The sequence below is a fragment of the Callorhinchus milii genome, unplaced genomic scaffold (genome assembly GCF_018977255.1).
Source record: "Callorhinchus milii isolate IMCB2004 unplaced genomic scaffold, IMCB_Cmil_1.0 Scaffold5, whole genome shotgun sequence".
NCBI classification, from domain to species: domain Eukaryota; kingdom Metazoa; phylum Chordata; class Chondrichthyes; order Chimaeriformes; family Callorhinchidae; genus Callorhinchus; species Callorhinchus milii.
The window spans coordinates 19,823,620-19,843,260 of NW_024704746.1; the positions used below are offsets into that span (position 1 = coordinate 19,823,620).

The window sequence follows — 19,641 nt, forward strand, 5'->3', positions numbered from 1 at the left end:
GCAAAAAATAGGAGTGATCATTTTTCCATCTTTTCAAAGTTATTTTTCCCTTCGGTTTTTCTTGTATCTTTTTTCAGCTGAATGAATGAAAGGAAAACCAACATTAGGTTCTTGGCAATTGCTGCTTGCACTCTACCCATTGCAAAGCCTGTGAGAATATGCCAGCCTAAGATGTCCACTTGGTTCCACAATGTGGAGTAAGGCTAATGCGTGTCTTCTACTCTGTTCTTCCCTTGGGTATCTTGTATCTTGTGAACTGGAGCCATTCAAAATTCAGCCACAACTAGGAAGAAGGAACAAATTGAAGCAGAAAAAGAATAATTTGAGATACTTCATACGTTTATTCATAACAAATCAAGCAGAGAAAACATTCATGTTCTGACCACAGGCAAATCATGGCCTTTTGCATGTATTTTATTCCTTAAAATGAACATTTACAACTACGGTACATAGTAATAATACTAAACCTTGCATTTGATATAGCGCCTTATCACGTCATTGAGTTGTCTCAAACCCCTTCATAGAATATATTGTAAAATGGATTGACTGTGTACTTTGTGGGCGAAAAATGGACCCCTTAACTATTACTCAGATTCAGTGTGTAGCAGAAACCTGATTCTATCTGTTCCAAAAACCAACTAGTCTGGTATGATAAAAGCAGGGCATTGTGGATATAAATATATCGATTAAATGTTACTTTGAAGTACATCAATTTTACTTTTAGAGCTGAATCAAAGTCTGCAACCGAAGGAAATAGCAAATGACTCGAACTAATTTAGTCCTCAACTTGACGAGCCTGTCTTTGAAGTGTCAGTGCTATTCTGGATTTTCCAATAAGTTTTCTATAATGAAAAGGTTTGGATCTGGATAGCTTTTCGCTACAAGTTTTGACATGCCTTTTGTAAAACCTTTAAAATATGTTCAGATCCCGCTGTTCAACTCTTTGAAAGCCAGGAGCCACTGCTTACAAAATGCTGAAACTAACAATGCACCTTCTGAAATTAATAATGAATAAGATCCTTATCTACAAACGTTGGGTAGAAACTGTTGAAAGGCTTGAACATTTAGGCAAAGCCACTGCTTATTAAAGCTGATTTGCTTTGAAAGAAGCCCAGCCCTATTCTCCAGATTGTTGGCACAAATGTGATCAGTTTCTTATGTAAGTTCAGACTATAAAAACATTGTTGAATTTCTGTTTTCTCTCGGCAAGCCTTAGTTTGCATCTTCCTTCCTCTACATTATGTACTTTTCTTTTCGCCCACAAAATATACAGCCAATTCACTTTACAGTATATTTTGTGAAGCGCTTTGAGACGTCTGGAAGACATGATGAGGCGCTATATCAAATACAAGGGTTATTATTAGAAGGGTGAAATAGTATTTGCCATGAGTAGCTCCCAGTTTGTTCTTAGTGAGATTGAGAACTCACTGACATAAAACACATTCCTTAAGGAGCTGAGCACATCCTGTCAGTTTTCCTCCCAATCTAATGAAAGGGGGTATTTTCTGCTTGTTAATAAACTCATTGATCTTTAGCAAACAAGTGTGTTCTGGTGTTACTCTCGACAATGGAAACATTTATTGATGAATGGAGAACATGATTAATTAATTCCCAAATGTCAAGTAAATTTACCAACAAGTGGAGGAGAAGCCCCGAGGGGCCTGAGTGAGAGCCTAGGAAACATTTCTATGATCAGCATTTGGCAATGCTCAATGGATGAGGTCTCGCCCTGCACTTAGATAAGAACCAGAACTGGACCTGGTGGACTATAGGGGGGATTAAAACATGTTATTTATAATTCCTTCAGAATAAATAATAATAATTTGCTCACTCAATCCACGACTGTTTGTGGGACACTGTTGTGCACAATTGGCTGTTGCGTTTCGCCCACAAAATATACAGTCAATTCACTTCACAGTATGTTCTGTGAAGCGCTTTGAGACGTCTCGAAGACATGATAAGGTGCTATATCAAATGCAAGGAATATTATTATTAATACTGCATTATTTCTGATTTAAATCAAAATTAATTGTAAGTTACCTTGAATGGCTTGGGTGGTGGTAGTGATTGTACCTGGGTTGATTATGCTGGTTCATTAACAAAATACTAAAATGCTCTGGTGTCTGACAATGAAAGATTTGTTCTGTAACTTTCTTTTCACTTTCTTGTAACCAACAGTAGAACATTGAAGGATGTCTTTCAAAGTGTTTCAAATAACTAATTCTTTAGCTAATCTATTCAGACTTGGCTGGCTCTTTGTCTGTTTAAGAATGGTGACCAAACATGAATTTGGGCATTCAGAGATACGTAATACAGAATCTTGGAAGGATTTTTTTTGAGACAGAGAAATCTTATAAATCTGGAACTTCTGAATAATTGGTCTAATGTAAACCAATTACTACAAACTAGTAGTACATCAACTCATTTCGATCTAATGTTGTGTAAAAAAAATGCATAGTTAAAATAATGTTCCACATAAGTAGCCTAACATTAAAATACTAAACAATAGGTGCTCTCAAGCAATAGCTGCGGTTTAGTTAGACACTGCTATGATGGCTCGAACACATTTTCTACTAAATGCTTTTCTTAGTACAGTGGCTGTGATGAATAAACAGCAGTTGTGCTCAGTGCTTTTGTATTAGGTGATTCTGTTATCAAAAAACGGATAAAGTAGCACATGGTAAAGTTACTAAATAAGACTTCACTGCTAAACTATAGGCTGTAGGACACGTTATTTGCCTTTTTTTTCTTTATTCGAATAAAGATTTGGGTGTAGCTTCATTACACGTGTGGAGACTGCAATCCGGTTGCAGATGTAATACCTCACAAACAATATGCACTAATCGAATTAAGTTGCTTATTTGCTTCATTTACAAGAATTCATAACCACTTCGGTTCTATTTGTCTTTAACACCTACTTTCCTAATCTGACATTCTAACACTTCTACATCAATCTTTTCTGTGTTTTAAATGCATGGCAAGCCTCGGTGTTCCCGAACAGCTTTCCGCAACTAATCCTATGTTTAGTTGTGCTTGTGGTATGTACCTTTCTTCCTGCTATATTTGAACAATTCTTTGACAACATCCCGAAAAAGAAGTAACGTTGTTTATATATTTTTCTTACACCACAACCAACAGCCTTAAAAGCGAGAATGGCGAAACTCGGCCAAAGGGTGATGATGTAAACTGGACCCTTCCACGACACAGTAACCTGATCATCACGACTGGGGCCGGGGGAAAATCTAAGGACCTCTTCAAAGAAGTACACACAGGATAGAAAAGTGAAACTTACCTGCGTTCAGTTTCTTATGCTGCAAGTTCTCCGCTAAGCTACCACATGTATTGCGTAACGCTCAATCAAAATATTTGAGGCTGAAAAAAATGTTTCAAATTGGTTCATTACATTTGCAGCAGCTTTCACTGACACAAATATAACCAGCGCTATAAATATCATATTTAAGGTGAGAATTAGTGATGGGTTAAAACAGCTGCAAAAACAAACTGAATATGTTTTAGTCTTTATGCCAAAAAATATGCTTTCATGAAACTTCTCTTCAGTTATGTTCTTATTTTTAGTTTGTAAGAGGGTCTTCATTGAGTAATAAATTACTCCTGGTAAAACTATTTACATTTGATGTTTTCTTTTTTACAAAAAAGACTCAAATTCCTGCAAAATATTGACAAAATGTTTCATGTTATGTTATTAAACAATATATCAGCTAAGTGTTTTTTGGCTTACGATAACAAAATATATTGTCATTTGGAAACGTGCACTTTTGAATGCCTTTGTCAGCATTTCAGATACATTGAACTTCGATCCTTTGACCATACTATTTTGGAGCGTTTATTTTGAAGCAAAGTGGCAGCTGGTGGGGAATTAAACTTTCAGCCTGATGAAAAGATTATGGTTTGGGGACATGAGATTAGAGGTAAAAAGATGGGGTAAATTGATCAGAAGAGACCATCAAAACTAAACCTTCAAAGGCAAGCTGAATAAATGAAGCATCAATGCCTCATAATAGCTCAAATTAGTATTCTGCTACTGCCTTCCAGACTTGCAAGTTGTTCTATGTAACAACTTTCTTTGTGACCTGACACCATACCCATTTCAACCAGCCAAAGAACATTAGATTTCAGTGTCACTTTAGTTATTTCGGAGTGTTGTTGCCTCTGTGGCAGAAGGTTGTGAGTTTGAGCACTTAATCCAAGTTGACCTTCTAGTGCAGTCCTGCACTGTGTTGATGTCCTGTGTTGATCTTTGGATGAGACGTTAAAGTTCCACTTTGAATGGTTTAAAAAAGATTCCACTTTGGGGGTATTTTATTTAAAGAAAAAGATGAAATTTCCCTGGTGCTCTGACCGGTATTCCTGCCTCACCTAAAATTCACTCCCAAAAAATATGAATTAGTTACTCATTTCATTGCTAGTCAGGTGACACGAGTAGTGAAGATTACAGTAGCTGGCACATCTGTCTACATAATATCCCACATCAGGACTTTGAGCTCACATTGTCGAGAGTTGAAGCGTCATGTCAAATGACATTAACTGAAAATATGTTTTGCTTAAAAGAAACTTGCACAGAATTCCACGTAGAAGTTTGATTCAGTAAAAATTAAAGATATGAGGAGGTACAAAAATAGTTATGTGTATATATATATATTTTCCTACTTATATTTCTATCTAAAACCATGACACTGACCTATTTGGAAGGTGCTTATTCAACTTATATAACTTGTATAATTGTATTGACATCTTGTTCAATGACTGACACATGCTGTCTAGCAGGAGTGTTCATTAGAACCAGACAATAGATTACAGGTTTTTGCAAATCACATATTCATGGCATTGAAACATGATCGGCATTAGTGGACTGCCACACAGTCTCATCAATTGATTTTGATTTACCATACCCATCTGAATGTATTCATGTTTCTATTAACCTGCCTGGTGATAAAACAGATCCCTTTTTCTAAAGTTAAAACCAGAATATTACATTTTAAAATGCGTAGATCCTGTAGATATAGGTGTAGGTATATGATTCTATTTATTTGGAGAGGACAAGTTTGCAGGGCTATGAGGAGAGAGCGGGGGAGTGGGATTGATTTGGATAGTTCTTTTCAAAGAGCCGACACAGACACAATGGACTGAATGGCCTCCTTCTGTGCTGTATAACCCTATGGTTCTATGATCTTATTTGAATCTGACCAAATGCTACCAACGGCTACAATCTACAACGATTACCATCACTGATCTACGTGCACTATTGGGTTTGGGAATCCTCAACACATAATGTCACTGCATGCAATGATGAGGGCAACTTACAGATGTTTTTTGCCTTGGGGAAAGTTTTCAATTGTGACTTACTGGGAATAGGCCATGATATTCACAATGAGAGGTCATCAATGCTAAGAAACTACATCTCTATGTAGTTTGATACAATGGTGTTAAATTAAATTGCTCCAAATCACAATTGGAAAGAGGTACAATTCAATTCAATTCTGGAATCAACAGTTTATAATGTATCTACTAACCTCGAAGTTTTGATGGATCAATTCTGCATACAATATCTGAGATCTGGGCTTGATACCTTTATCAGACAGGGATTGTATATCTTTAACCACACCTTTAAGGATAGAAAATTTGAAGACATACACCAGGAAATATTTCTCTACAGGAAGGGTAATAAAAGATTTCCTGGAAGGTTCATTCACGCCAGATATTAGGCTCAATGTCTGTAATGGAGTGATGGTAACCTAGAACAATGAGATCAAATGCACTGAACAGTTTTCTTCATCTGAACTTCTCTTGTGAACTTATGGAATCTTTTGTTTCCACAAGCATACATTTACCACAGAATCTGTTAGATTAAGATAGCCACGCTAGCAGAAATGGTACCCACGTGGACCTTCTGTTTCTGTTTCTCTGTTGTTCTACTGGTCCTCTTCACCAATAGTCGGCAGATTAGTGACCGCCTGCCAATGACCATTGTGTAGAACAAATGGTATTTATACAGCGCCCTTCGCACAGAGTCTACATAGAAAATCCAACAAGGACATTAGAAATTGTTACAGCTTTTGGTTAATGTGTTGTACCTTTAATGGCGCAATTTACCTTTTGCCCAACACCTCATACCGGTTTCAAAAAATTACCCAAATTTAAATAGAATTTACCTTCACCAGCTTTAACTCTAAACGATGATGAATTGAGAACTGATAGCTATTCAGTTGTAATAGGGCAACAAACAGCTCAGAGGCTTCATGAATTAAACCGATGATTAATAGATGAGAGATTAAGTGAACATTGTTATGGTTTCCTACCACATCTCTTGAATATGTTCCACAATATAAAGCACCTTGCTCCGGGACATAATATAGATTTTAGCCTTTTAGCATTCTGTGCCTGTCTTTTTCCGTCTCATCCCTTTTTATCTGGAAACAGATCCAATCAATAACTCTTTTAGAACTAAAATCCAAATTGGTACGAGGTCTTTTTTTTTGCTTGTTCGATGCTTTGTAAACAGCGGTAATGTCTTTTCTAACCCGTTTGTAGCCTGTTTGACATGATTCCAGTTTGGTTGCTTGGTGCCAAGTTTCTGGTAGGTGCTGTCACGCTTGTGTTTTAAATCTTTCAATTGTAAGTATTGTAGTTCTTTTCTGCTCTCAAAGAAAATGTTGAACTTCTTAATTTTGCAGTTGCAGATGGTCACATTCATTTATGTCTTGCTTGGTTGGTTTGCCTCTTGTGCTACTTTACTATATTGCTTTTCAGATGCAATTTAAGTGCACAAGTTGGTTTCAAAGTTGTAGTTATTTATGATGTTTCTGTCTTTCCTAGTGCTGTATGTAGTTCCAGACTTTGTGTTGGGAATGTGGAACTATTGAATTCCGAGTTATTAGCTAAAGAGTAGAGTTCTGTAGTATTAAGAAGATGTGAATTATTAAATCAACAGACAATATTATTGCTGTGGTTGATGCTGTTACCGAAAACAACTGGTCCGATCCGCAATGTAAATATATATTTTAAAATTTTTATTTATATAATTCAGCAATTTCTCACTGTCTCTAAAATTAACTAAAGCAGTCTTACCAGCTTTAGCAAATAATGTTTATTATCAGTGCAGTACTATTTACTTCAAACCGAATTGAGAAAGTAAATAAATAATCCTTGCATTTTGTGTAGTGTTTTTCACATCAGGAGGATGTCTCCAATCACTTCACAGCATAAACTGTAGAGTGTAGTGGCTTTATTTTGTAGGTGAACAAAGTAATGTGTTACCAATCAAATCATAATGTGGCATAGCTATTAGTCAATTCACCCTTTATTCAATTTTGTCCCAAACATTGTACAAATGCAAATTTTGTCTGGTATACAACATTTAGTTTAGTCAATACGGTAATTAGAAAGGTAACTTATGTGTACCTTAGGTGATCTAAAAAAAAACGTTAAGTATACTTTTAAATAAACTAGACAAAGCTGGCATTATCAAATAAAATATATGTAAAAATAGTTTCAATCTTATTTTACGGTCAGATATTAATCAGTTAATTTTAGTAAGTCACCTGTTGACACAAATTGATATTAATGTTGTTCAAGGTTCTGTACAAGGTCCTCTGCTGCTACTGTTGTCACACAAAAGTTTGAACACAAAAGTTTGTTCCTATTTAGATATTAATATTTAGTTCTGTGACACAAGTCTGTCAAAAAACTGGGAGCGCAGTTAAGCTTTCTAAGTGGTTGGATGGGAAAGTTTATAAAGTCAGCTCATTATGAATCTATTGCTGTCATTACTTCGCGTAATTTGCATTTTTTTTTTAGTAACTACAATGTTGACTTTCAGTGTACGTTTTCCCACACAGTGAGTCACAGGTTTCAGCTGGACTTTTCAAAGGATGCACCCAGCAGGGGCTAGTGTTTCACACAGCGAAGGGAAATCAGTGGCAAGTCAATCCCAGCTAAACGCCCAGCTTTGTAACAGTCTGGCAAACACTTGGAAGCCCAACAATAACTTAATGTGGTTTGTAACCTAATGTACAATTTGAATGGTTACCATGACTGCAGATCATGAGGGTAAGTATTAAAATCTAAAGACTGTATCAGTCTGTATTACTATTCGCTATCCAATATATTTTTATTTGGTCATACCTGATCCTCATATTTGTGGTATAAACATAATCCATAGTTATTACATTAAATTACTTAAAATACTTGAATTTGTGGTGTTTAGTCTGAATAATCATGGCAGGTCTGGTCCCTCCTTGAATAATCACAGAAGTGAAGCCTTACGACGTAGCCAGCATGTGAAAATGCAATCGCTGTAACGTTAGGATAATAAGAATATTTCGTTGAGAAATGTGTTCATGCACAGAGTGGTTAGGCTATGAATACCTGCCGGGAGTGGTGATTGAGGCAGAATCCATATCATCTTTCAAAAAGGAGCTTAATAAATGTCTAAAAAGGTGTATACTACAGGGTATGGGGAAAGGGCAGGTATATGAGACTGAAAGGTTTGCTCTTAAAAGAGCTGGAAGTCATGATTGTCCGAATGGCCTTCGTCTGTGCTGTAAATGTTTATGGTTCTTGTAAATTAATATCACATCTGTAGTTACGAAAAATCACTGTCTGATAATCCCTGAGTTATCCCAAGGAAGGTAAACGTCAGCAAGAAATGCCTTTTAATAACCCTGAACCACAGCTGATGATTTCAGTCACTGCAGCGCAACATTTTAATCACACAACAAAAGAAGCACATCTAATTAGTGAGCAAATAACTACATCTTACGTAAACATTACATAGACATGAAATATTTGCGCTTTTGTGATGTCCTTATTCTTTGTGTGCAAAGTGCACAGGAGATGATATAATATACACTAGTGAGCTTTCTGTGAGAAATTTGATTGCAACTGCAGGCTCCTGTAGAAACTAACATGCAAAGACTGTAGCAATATCTGTATAATTTAAGGCCTTGAAATGGAACGGGCATGTATTTTAGGAAATAAATAATAACTCAATTATGTCTCCACTTCTGTCACAATAAAGACTAAAGAAAAATAGGCCAAAGCTATACCCCATTGTTTTTCTGAAGAACAGAACTACCAATCTATAATTCTGGCAAATTGTAACAGTGTTTGCAAACGTGTATAGATTCAATCTGAGTTTCCACTAATTTTCTGAGAAACCGATGATGATACAGTACTTTAGAACATAGTTACACTTTCCGGCAGATTGATAGGTAAGCTATTCATTTTCAAATCTAATCGATAACACATTTTAATCTCAGTCCCATGTACTTCATGTTTTTAATCTGATATTTCCCCAATCAATAACAAAATTACATGAGTAAAGGTCACATCCAATGCCTACAACTCTTCTATATAACCATTCTATTGGCGGAAACAAGCTGGTTGATTTTCTGTTATCATCCTGGGTGAAGTATTTGAATACATGTTCTGATCAGGTGCCCTTTAAATCTTGGCTGTGGATATAGTTCATCACTTTGTCCAGTTCCTGCTTAAAAGATCACAAAAGCTCAAATTTGACATTTATTCTTAGTTACAAGTCGATGTCCCGCTGGAAGGCATGTAACTCACATTCACTGTGACTCGATGTTGAAACACTGCAGTGCCTTTTTGTGGTGTAATGATATATGGCACCGGTTTGGAAAGGTTAGTACTGTGAAAATGAATTTCCACTGAGATTTCCACTGAGTGGTAGTTTTTAGAAAACTTCAACTGATTACTAAAACCGTGCCCAAAATTCGGATACAAATCCGTTGCTTGGCATCATTTCATCAAATATCTTGCCAGTTTTGTGAATCCTACTACTAATAGTTTTTTTTTAAATCTTGTGCAAGTTGATATCTTCATTTTTGTATCTTGTTGGTGCTGGGTCACTGGGGAAATGTGAGGAAATAATTTTGCAATGATTATGTCGAATGCAGTGGTTTATTCTCTCGGGTTTATTGTTATTATGTGCTAACTATTTACAATGCTACCTTGGATACTTTAACTCTTAACTCTCCTCATGTTCCATGTTCGTTCCCCCTTGCTTTGTCCATCTTTTTCCTCGCTTTCATTTATTACTTGTTATTTTGGCAAATCTTTCTCTCATTATTAGTGATTAACTTTGCTGGAAGTTTTTTTCCTCCCAGTTACTTCGAGATTCCTTGTGTGAGAAGTTTTTCTTTTTGTAAAGTGAACTTTCTGTAATAGATACAGTGCTTACATTAATAGAAATGGTGTAAATTAGCCTATTTCACAGTCACTCAATGGTATTAGAAAGTACACTGATTAAAACATTGTGTGGAAGGTGATCCTGTTGGCAGAGTCTGCATTTAGCAGGTTCTGTTGTCGAACTGCCAAAGAACAGCTTAAAAACAAGGAAAACATAGTTAATCACATAAACTCCATTTTTATTAAGTTTCATTAAATTGCTGGAAAGACTGCAAAGGTAAGCGACATGGAGCATATAAGTGAGTAATCTTGAACCAGAAAGAAATACTGTCACGTTTTAGCTAGAAAGTGGTGGATAGCCGAGGAAAAGCAAAATCCAATTATAACAGTAAAGTGAAAGTAAAAAGTACTCAAGACCTGGAGAACATTCCTTTTAAAGGACAGACAGTAAACATTACTTGTAAACGCAGTTGCTTCGTCCATACAGGATGGTTTGCGTCGGGAACTTGTGATTGAGCTGTGATTTATTTAAAGTATGCTTTACGGGTGCCTTTGTTTGTCGTGCCAAAAGCTCAACGAAAGGAATGACCAGCGATCCCTTTCTTCAAAAAGAAAGCTGCAGTTTTGAGCTTGGACAAGAGCACATTTCAGGCAGTTGCTCAAAATGCAAGGAAGCAAACTGTGTGTCTTAAAGTGTCCAGATTCATAGGGCTTTCTGGTCCCTTGGAATAAAGCAGCGTTTAAAGGTAGAGTATAAAACTGTGTAAGGAAATCACTGATTCCTTTTGTCAAAAAAAATGCCGACAAACTAAAGCCTAAGGACTTTTTGAAGACTGTAGTTCAGCATAGTTTTAACTATGGTTGTAGACGGCTAACTGGGGAAATGTTAGGAATTGATTTTGTTATAAATACAGCAACATAAAAGTCCATTGAGGAAATTATTTATTCAGTACTTGTCTAACAGTTTATTTGTGGAGAGTGTAACAGTGCAGTGGAGATTGATATTTCAGTGCAAATATTTTATTCCTTCACTGTTTTTGTGTGTGTTCTGTAAAAGTGCAACTTTCCTGGGGGAGCAATTTCCATAACTTGTTTTTCACACTGATGCTGCTGTCGCTTGAAAATTATTTTGAACTGTTAAGTTTACCTTTTTTTTAATACCACTTTGCTCCAAGATAAATGGTGGCTGTTATAAAGGTGGTTTGGTTCAAGTCACTGATATTTTCTATTATGTGTATTGAAATAGATTTTGATGGAAGATCGCATGATAGTATGCTACTTTCAGCTGTAAAAAAAAGCTCCAGTGTTAGCTTTCAATTAACAATAAGAGGCAATAATAGGTAATTACGACATATGTAACCGGAGCCTTTTGAATGAATACTGTAGGCAGTGGAAGCATTATAATGAAGGTGCATTTTGTGCTCCTCAGTAAGATGAATAGTTGAGCTAGACACAGTTTTGTTGTGCAGTAGCCTACGGAAGTGATTAGAAAACACCTCCTTCCACTCAAAAAAGAGCGAGCCAGAACCTCCTCAGAATAAGAACTATCTGGTAAGTGCCATATTTTTAAATGATTGCCCCATACAGTCAAAGTAGTTTAAAATCACTACTTATGTCTAAGTGGCAAAGTGACTTATCTGGGTGTCAGCTCTCTATGCCAACTGCTTATGACCTTACTGAAATGATCTTTAGTATATGACCCTTTCATTGACTAGAAAACCGGTTTGGAGAGCTTCTTTTGAAGAAAAGTCGATCTCACCGTTCATAATTGGAAGGTAGGGATTGGAAGAAAGAAGAAGCTAAGAAAATAATTTCAAGTATAAATAGATTGAGATATGTACAAAAGAGGAAAAATAAGTTCGAAGACAATAGAAGAATAGGACTGGAAAATGGGTGCAAGCAAAGTTTTTAAATGTTTTATTTAAAATAGGTAAAGCATGTTTAAAGTCATGAAATCAGTTATGTATAGATAGAATGTCCTGTGGCAATATTTCTCAGCTGTGCTTAAGCTGAATAAATGGTTTGTGTCTCTCCAAAATCAACTTCACTCTTTCACTCAGAATCCATATCTAGTGCAAAGTTACAACTGCAATACCTTAGGGTTCTTCATTTCTTCACAGACGGGTATCTCTCTGCAGAGTCCAACACTTGTGCAATGACCATCTCTGAGTAGTTTAAACAGCAGGTTCCGGAAGACATTGAATCATTGGGTAGGAGGGAACCAACAGCAATGGGTAGGAGGTAATAGATGTTCTCACTGTTCAGCAGTAAGGTGTAGAATCAGATCCAGAATGAGTATATTCTAGCGGGAAGAATACTGCACCTCACAAATACATATTTATACTGCACCTTTGTGGAACTCAGTGCAGTTGTCAGATTACTCCGCGACTTTGATTTATTGCTGGTCCACATTAAACATATAACGTATTGCTTTTCTGAGAAGTTAGCATGAATCATAGATGTGTTTATATTTGTTGGATTTGGATTTGTTTTCTGAGAATTATGCCATCCGTAGTGATCACTTGTGTCAAACCAGACAGATATTCTTTGCACGTATTGTTGATACAGAAAGAGACCACAATTGCTGTTCAGCACTGGACCCAGTACCGAACCTGCAAAGGACAGTAGTCAGTTGTCATTCCGGAAATTCTGTGAAAATTCAACACTGCTAAAGTTAGTACTGCAAATGGTTTGTGAACGCTTCTGAAATATGTTTTAACAGTCTCTGCATGAATATATTCCATGGTTGTTGAAATAATGATCAAAATGATTTGTAATCGTTGCAATAACTTACCCCCTGTGTATACTTTTCTTATTCGTAGCAAAATGTCGTTCAGGCCAACAACACATCAAGCAATGAAGAGAAACTAAAACAAAAGATTGTCAACGTGGGAGGTACTTGCTGTGATATTGTAGCTATGGAGACGAAAGAGGAGGTTTCAGAATCTGAAAGTTCTGATGTGTCTGAAACTATTACCATGGAAACAAAAGTAACTGGAAATGGTACTGTTTACCCAGAGAAGGTTAGCGGAGTTACTGAAGAAGAATACTTGGGCTTAAAGGAAACAGAGCAAATCATGAATATTTATTCAAGAACTGCAGAACCTGCGATGGCAGAAAATGTGAAAGAAACAAATGAGGGAGACTGTAGTGAGGATAAAGACTGCATAAATCAAGAACTCCTAGAACCAGAACAAGACTTGGCACATACGCCACTGGAATTTAAAACCATTCCAGCTTATAAAATGTCAGGGGATTCATTTGACATTCTTGAAAACAAGCAGTCTGTAGATTTCTTGAGGGCAGCACTCAATGAGATCAGTGATAAAAATTTAGCCTGTGAAGAGTTGGTACAAAGAGCCAGTGACACTGAGAGTCAGTCATCTTTAGTGACTGAAAATACAACAGTGGATTCTGAGGGCGACCAGGAAGAGTATAGATTTTCCGAAAGTCCAACAGCTCTAGTTGAGGATAACCAGGGAAGAATGGTTACCTTCCAAACTATAACTGAGGTTGTAGAAAAGACAGAAATTAGCTCAGATACTGGATCAGAGAACAATTCAACTGGAAGCCCAGCCATCATCGATCTAGATGAAGAAATGGAAGAAAAATGCTCAGAAAACAGTGGAAACGAAAAAGATGTGGAAAATGTCTCAACAACTGAACTGATGGTGGAAAATGCAACTAGCCTGGATAAACAGCATCTTGTTAATCTATTCACCATTAATCCAAATGGAGCAATACAACGTTGCTTTACCAGCAACATAAAAGAAACGTTAAGTGAGAGTACAATTTATGAAAATGAGATGGAACCAATTTTATCTGTTATTCCGAATGAACCTTCACTGATCTCGACACCAATAGAAAATAGTGCAGATAAATCCGAAACTGTCTATAAAGAATTCAGGTCTGTTGAGAAATATTTACCAAAGATAAATGAGCAGGTTGAGTTTATGCAGGAAAATGAATCAGTTCAAATTCTGGATGATACTGAAAGAACTTCTTATGAATTAGAAGGCACTGATTTGCAGGCCAAAAAAGCCACAGATAATGTTAATGACAGGCATGAAGCTCAAAGTAAATCCAAGGCAAGTAAAATTCAATGGGATCTGCAAACCCCAGGAGAGAGAAGCAATTCTGAGAAGCTGACAAATGAAAATGTGGATACAGAACATGTGGATTTTGCAGCTGCACGTAGACAGTGGTTGATGATCGAAGAGACAAGCAAATCTCAGAGCTGTCAGACTCCATTCAAGCAACCGAAAAATCAACTGAAAACAAAATGTATTAATGTGAAAGAGAAAAGATGTGACTCTTCGGTTAGTAATTCAATGCAAAAGGAAGGAACGTATCCATATCCTACATCTGTAAACTTCCCCAAAGATAAAGGGAGAAATAATCATTTGGTAGGCAGCATATTTGATACAGATGTTAATTACTGGAGCAGTTCAGTAAATCTAACTAAAGAAGAGGACATATTAGCATCCCAAGAGAACAATGACTTGGTGCGCGATTTGGACCAGAATTTGACATTAAAACTTGATGCTTTTAGTGTTAGTTCCGAAGAGAATGATTTTTATCTGGATGAGTCAGCTCACAGATCACAAGCACTTCTAGCTGAAACTCCGAGCTTTGTGCCCTTGGTACATAGAAGACAAGTTGAAACCCCAATTGAAAAAGAGATCCGGCGAAATATAAAGCGGGAGGAAAGTCTAAGAAGGGCCAGAGGCATCACAAAACACACTTGCTCTGGAGAATATGTAGAGATAAAAAGTCCACCATTTGTTTTACAGCCCAATTCTTCTCCTTCAACAAAAGTTAAAAACAACCAACTTGCTGAGATGCAAATGCAGCGCGAAATATTATTTGAGCGCAAGAGAGAAGAGGATCTTGTCAGACAGGGGAAGATAAGGGAAACATATAACGAAGGTTTATCTCCAGAGATTGAAGCAAGAAAAAAAGTCTTTGAGCAGCAATATGTTACCCCACTGTCAACATCCAGGAATACCTTGCCACCAATTACAATCCCACACATTAATACTTCCTCTTCATTTTTGCTGAAATCCCCATTGAACAAAAGTCCTTCATATAACGAAATTAAACTTTCAAATGTTATTATCTTGGAAAATGACGCAATGATATTGCCTGGAGAAGAAAAGGTATCGTATGCTGCCCCACCCAAAGCCAAAAACCCAAATGAATGGCCTTCAGAAACTGGAAATGTTATAATATTGGGGACACCGAATCTTATTGTTCGGAGTTCTTCTGACTTCTCATTGTCTTCTGCGTCAGCAACTAATGCAGAGGTCACCGTGCAAAACAATCCTTTTTTCAAACTCCGCTCAAGTGGATCTATTCTTGACCAGGAGATCAAGAAGGTACAAGAGCGAGAGGAAGAACTCCGGAGGCAAAGATACAGCCTGTGTGCAATGCCAACATCTGCTGAAAGCTGCTTGTCATCACCAACTTCAAGCGAAAATTTTTGCCCAGGTAAACATTGATGGAATTAAATGCACAGTATTTTCCGTTCAGAAAATCAAAAGAACTTTAGCCAATCCTCACTTTTTCTTCTATGACTGGAGTTCCACTATATAGTCAGTTAAACTTTGAAAGAAAAGAACTGGAGAACTGTCTCTATGTTTGGAATAATAGCAACAGGATGTGGAGTGCGTCTTCTAGATTTTCTACCATGCACTTATGATTCTCACAATTTTGTTTGCAGGTTATTGTGAAAGCATTAACATTTCTTCATCGTCTCCCATGTCTGCAATGATGGAGCTAGGCAGACTGCACAAACTGGCACAGAAATTTGAAAAGGCCGAATCCATTCTCAAGAAAAATGATAGCACGGTACTTTTCTTCTAACAATTAGATTTAAAGCTAAGGACGTACCTCTAGTATGTGGTTGTTGCAGTTATAGGAATGTAGCTGATATTTCTAGCTGCAGTAAAGTAAGTAATTCTTTCATTTGTAACCCTCAGAGCCAATAAAAATTAATACCTCTGTTGGCCATCTGATAATATTTAACAACTGCTGGTTCAAACACCATTCCCTGCCCTCTGGAACTCTCTTCCAAAACTACATTCTCTTCTGTTTAAAAAGTTATTTACCTTAGCATCACATATGTATATTTTTTAAAATACTATCCCCATCATCTAGTGCACAGCCTTAAGGTCTGCAACAGACAAAATTGATGAAACTCAAGTAGTGTATCCATCAGTCCAATGTTAACATCTACCGTTTGCTCATTCTATTTGACATCCTACATCTGCATTTTAGAGAATTATAATTATAGTAATAATAATCCTTACATTTGAAATAGCGCCTTATCACGTCTTCGAGACATCTCAAAGTGCTTCACAGGATATACTTTAAAGTAAATTGACTGTGTATTTTGTGGGCGATACGTGGCAGCCAATTTTGCACAGCAGTGTCCCACAAACAGTCGTGGATTGAGTGAGTGACAAAATTCTTATTTTTTTTTAAGGAATTATTAACCCCTGGAAAAGTGATCCGCCAATCAACTAACAAGCGGGTTCCTACTTACTGCTAGGTAAACAGAGTCGTGTGCGTGGAGTAAGGAAACTTGCCTAAGGTTTCGCCCTACCCGGGAATTGAACCCAAGGGAATTGAGGCCAGTGCGCTAACCACTACGCTAGCGGGATCCACAAATCATACATACAAAAGATTTTTTTTCTGTACAAAATATTTACTTGTGGATTATGGATTTGAAGTGCTTTTATTTGGGCTGTTTTTCCACATTCATTCGAGTCTTTCCCGTCTTCTCTTACATACTGAAACTCCCTCGAGACGCCGTCCGATGTGAAGGGCGCTATATAAATTGTTGTTGTGTGTGTTCGGGGAAAGAATACGGAATTTTGTAGGTGGGGTGTGCAGAAAAAATAATTCTTAGTTTTGATGAAGGTTTTTCATTGTCAATTATCTGTTTGGAGAGGAGAGGGGAGGAGACCAACAAGTGGTATTCGTGAACAAACTAACAATCTATTGTGCCATTTATCCACAGAACACAGAAACAAGAAAAACACATCGTAAGAATGCCATGGCTCTGCGCTGGGAAGCTGGGATATTCGCTGACGACCAAGATAATGAATTATAGCTTTACTCGTAGAAGAATAGAAGTTCAAATTGATATTGCAGCAATGAAACTGCCCTAAAACTGGTCCACTTACAAGGATGCCCAAAGACAAGTTGTGTTACCAATCCCAAATGTGTCTCAGACTTGTTGAAAAATATATTCAGATGTTCATTTATTTAAAACTTTCTCAAACTATGAAGTTATACTTTAATGATAGATCATCTATTTTGGATGTTGCTTAAATATTTTTTGTAGCAGTTTTATAGACTAATCATTAGACATGGTCTGATCACAGAGAGAGAAAACGATTGAGAATTCAGAATTGAGTGGAATGAGCTGTATAATCACTGCAGTAATTTCTACATAAGCCTAAAACCACTTTAAAGTTCAACTTGATAAATATAGCACAATTTGCAAATGTTTATGGAAATTTATTAATAGCCTAATACAAAAAGTTTAAAATTGTGAAGGTGTTTACAAGCATGTTTTAGTGCATAATAGACTGAAAGATTCAGTGTTTCATATTTCTATTTTGGGGGAAAAAAGATAAAGCAGCTGCAAAGAGAAGCCCTGTTAATAATTTTCCTTTCTTACCATCAGGGCAGGTTTTTAATGCACTGCTGCTCAGAAAGAATTGGGACCAGGGGAAAATGGATGGCATTGATTCTGCCAACTAAACTCCACAAATGTTTGGCTCAGCTAAGACGTCTCAGTTAAGCAACCGACGTAAGACAAGAGTGGGAGGGTAATGCTAAATTGCCATTTGTTACGAAGAGTTGTTGACTTTTATATGAAAGCTGAACTTAATAAGTCAATATGTTCTGTGATGTCCGACATACATGAGAGAAAGAAGGTATCAAACAATCTCAAATAGCAATATAATAATAATATAGTTTAACCTAACAATGTAGTTTGGGTACCATTTTAGGCTTGGAAATTAAATAAATGGGTCCCCTTTTCCATCTTTGAGGATCTGAACGACCTTGATAGTGTTATTCATTGATCTAGTCCGGGAACCATAGTATTCCTCTGTGTCTTTATTCTAAACGCATTGTGCTTCTGATTGTTTAATACTGTATTTACACCTTGACTGCCACGGCCATCAGGACATGAAGCCTTTTTATCTTGTACTTCATTTTTCACGCATAGAGATGGTATTTCCTTTCAGAGAGTTGATTCATTTGTAATGTTGCCCCTTGTGACATTAGAGTGATTACTCTGAACATATAATGTATTTGCAATTTCAATAGTCGTGTAATACATTTCAATAAATGTATCATACATTTCAATAATGTAACACATTTCATTATATGAAAGACTTGCCCAACAGAGAGAGTCTGTTTCCCCCTCCAAAGTGTTGGCTTAATGAACACATAAAGAAATACTGTCTTCCAAACAACTTGCAAACTGGATTAACAATGGTTTATTAGGTTTCCATCATTTGGAAAGCATTTAACATTTTTTAAACACTTAAAACAAAATCGCGTTAGATCATCCCACGTCACAATAATTACTAACCTCGTAAAAATCACCACTTTGTTCCAAATACATTTTATTAATAACAGATGCATTGTGAGCTTCATACATCAATGTTTGCGCAAGCTACAATAGAATGTTATTTTTTACCCCAGGGTACAAAATCCACTTGCTGAACTGGTAACTAAATAATTCCGTGGAGCAAATACTTAAATCACCCTGTATTTCAATGGTAAATGTATTTGTGAAGTACAAGTATATATATTTAAAAAATGCAATGAGACATTGTGAATTTCAGAACACACAATTTATTGTTTTAATTGTTTAACTTTCATTTTTGAATTCGGATACAGATCAGCCATGATCCGATAGAATGGCGCAACAACATGCCATTCACGTCAGGACGAACAGGCTCGAGGGGCTGAATGGCCTACTCCTGTTCCTATGTTCCTATATGTATTATTGAACCAATTCAGCACGTTACACTACTTAAACGTTTTAAAGAATAAAACTTTGCTATTCAGCAAATTTGCTAGTACTTGGTTGAAACTTATCACTTGCCTCCAACAAGTTAAATTGTTAATCTTAAACTACAAAAGCAACGCACATTTTAATACAAAAGTGGACAAGTACTGCCTGATATTTTCACAAAATGATTGAGCTCCAATATTTTTTTTTAAAGTGTTATCAAACTATGCGTCTGTAGTACAAAGTTACTGGAGTAATTTGTGGAATTGAAAAAAATAAGCTCGTTAAGAAGGTACCATTCCTTTTATAATTTTGAAATTTGAGTGAACAAATAATTCAGTCCATAATAATAGGCAGAGTCAAGATGACAATCAGATAAGACCAGTTGTAGGAAGCATCCAGATGACCATCAGACCAAACAAATTGCAACC

General features: G+C 36.6%; 2 protein-coding genes across 3 annotated transcripts in view; both read left to right on the plus strand.

Annotated features, from left to right (window-relative positions):
- LOC103174629 (paralemmin-2) overlaps window positions 1-3,610 on the plus strand; it is a 29,612-nt gene extending 26,002 nt beyond the window's left edge. For both annotated transcript variants that reach the window (XM_007887100.2, XM_007887101.2), the window contains exon 9: window positions 3,139-3,610. In XM_007887100.2, coding sequence (XP_007885291.1) covers window positions 3,139-3,185 — 47 coding nt within the window. In that variant the 3' untranslated portion in view covers window positions 3,186-3,610. The remainder of the gene's footprint in view (window positions 1-3,138) is intronic.
- A 5,993-nt stretch (window positions 3,611-9,603) lies between these two features.
- On the plus strand, window positions 9,604-19,635 carry LOC103174628 (A-kinase anchor protein 2). The gene is made up of 4 exons (XM_007887098.2): window positions 9,604-9,663; window positions 12,993-15,660; window positions 15,893-16,020; window positions 17,195-19,635. Exons 1-4 carry the CDS (start codon window positions 9,604-9,606, stop codon window positions 17,285-17,287), a joined length of 2,949 nt encoding a protein of 982 aa, XP_007885289.1. The 3' UTR covers window positions 17,288-19,635.
- Window positions 19,636-19,641: the final 6 nt, after the last annotated feature.

Bases quoted from the DNA above. Each gene is read 5' to 3' on its own strand.
- LOC103174628 (XM_007887098.2), top strand. From the start codon at position 9,604: ATGTTGAAACACTGCAGTGCCTTTTTGTGGTGTAATGATATATGGCAC. The intron at 15,661-15,892 runs GTAAACATTGAT...TTTTGTTTGCAG, and splicing joins AAGCGAAAATTTTTGCCCAG to GTTATTGTGAAAGCATTAAC. The intron at 16,021-17,194 runs GTACTTTTCTTC...ATTTATCCACAG, and splicing joins TCAAGAAAAATGATAGCACG to AACACAGAAACAAGAAAAAC.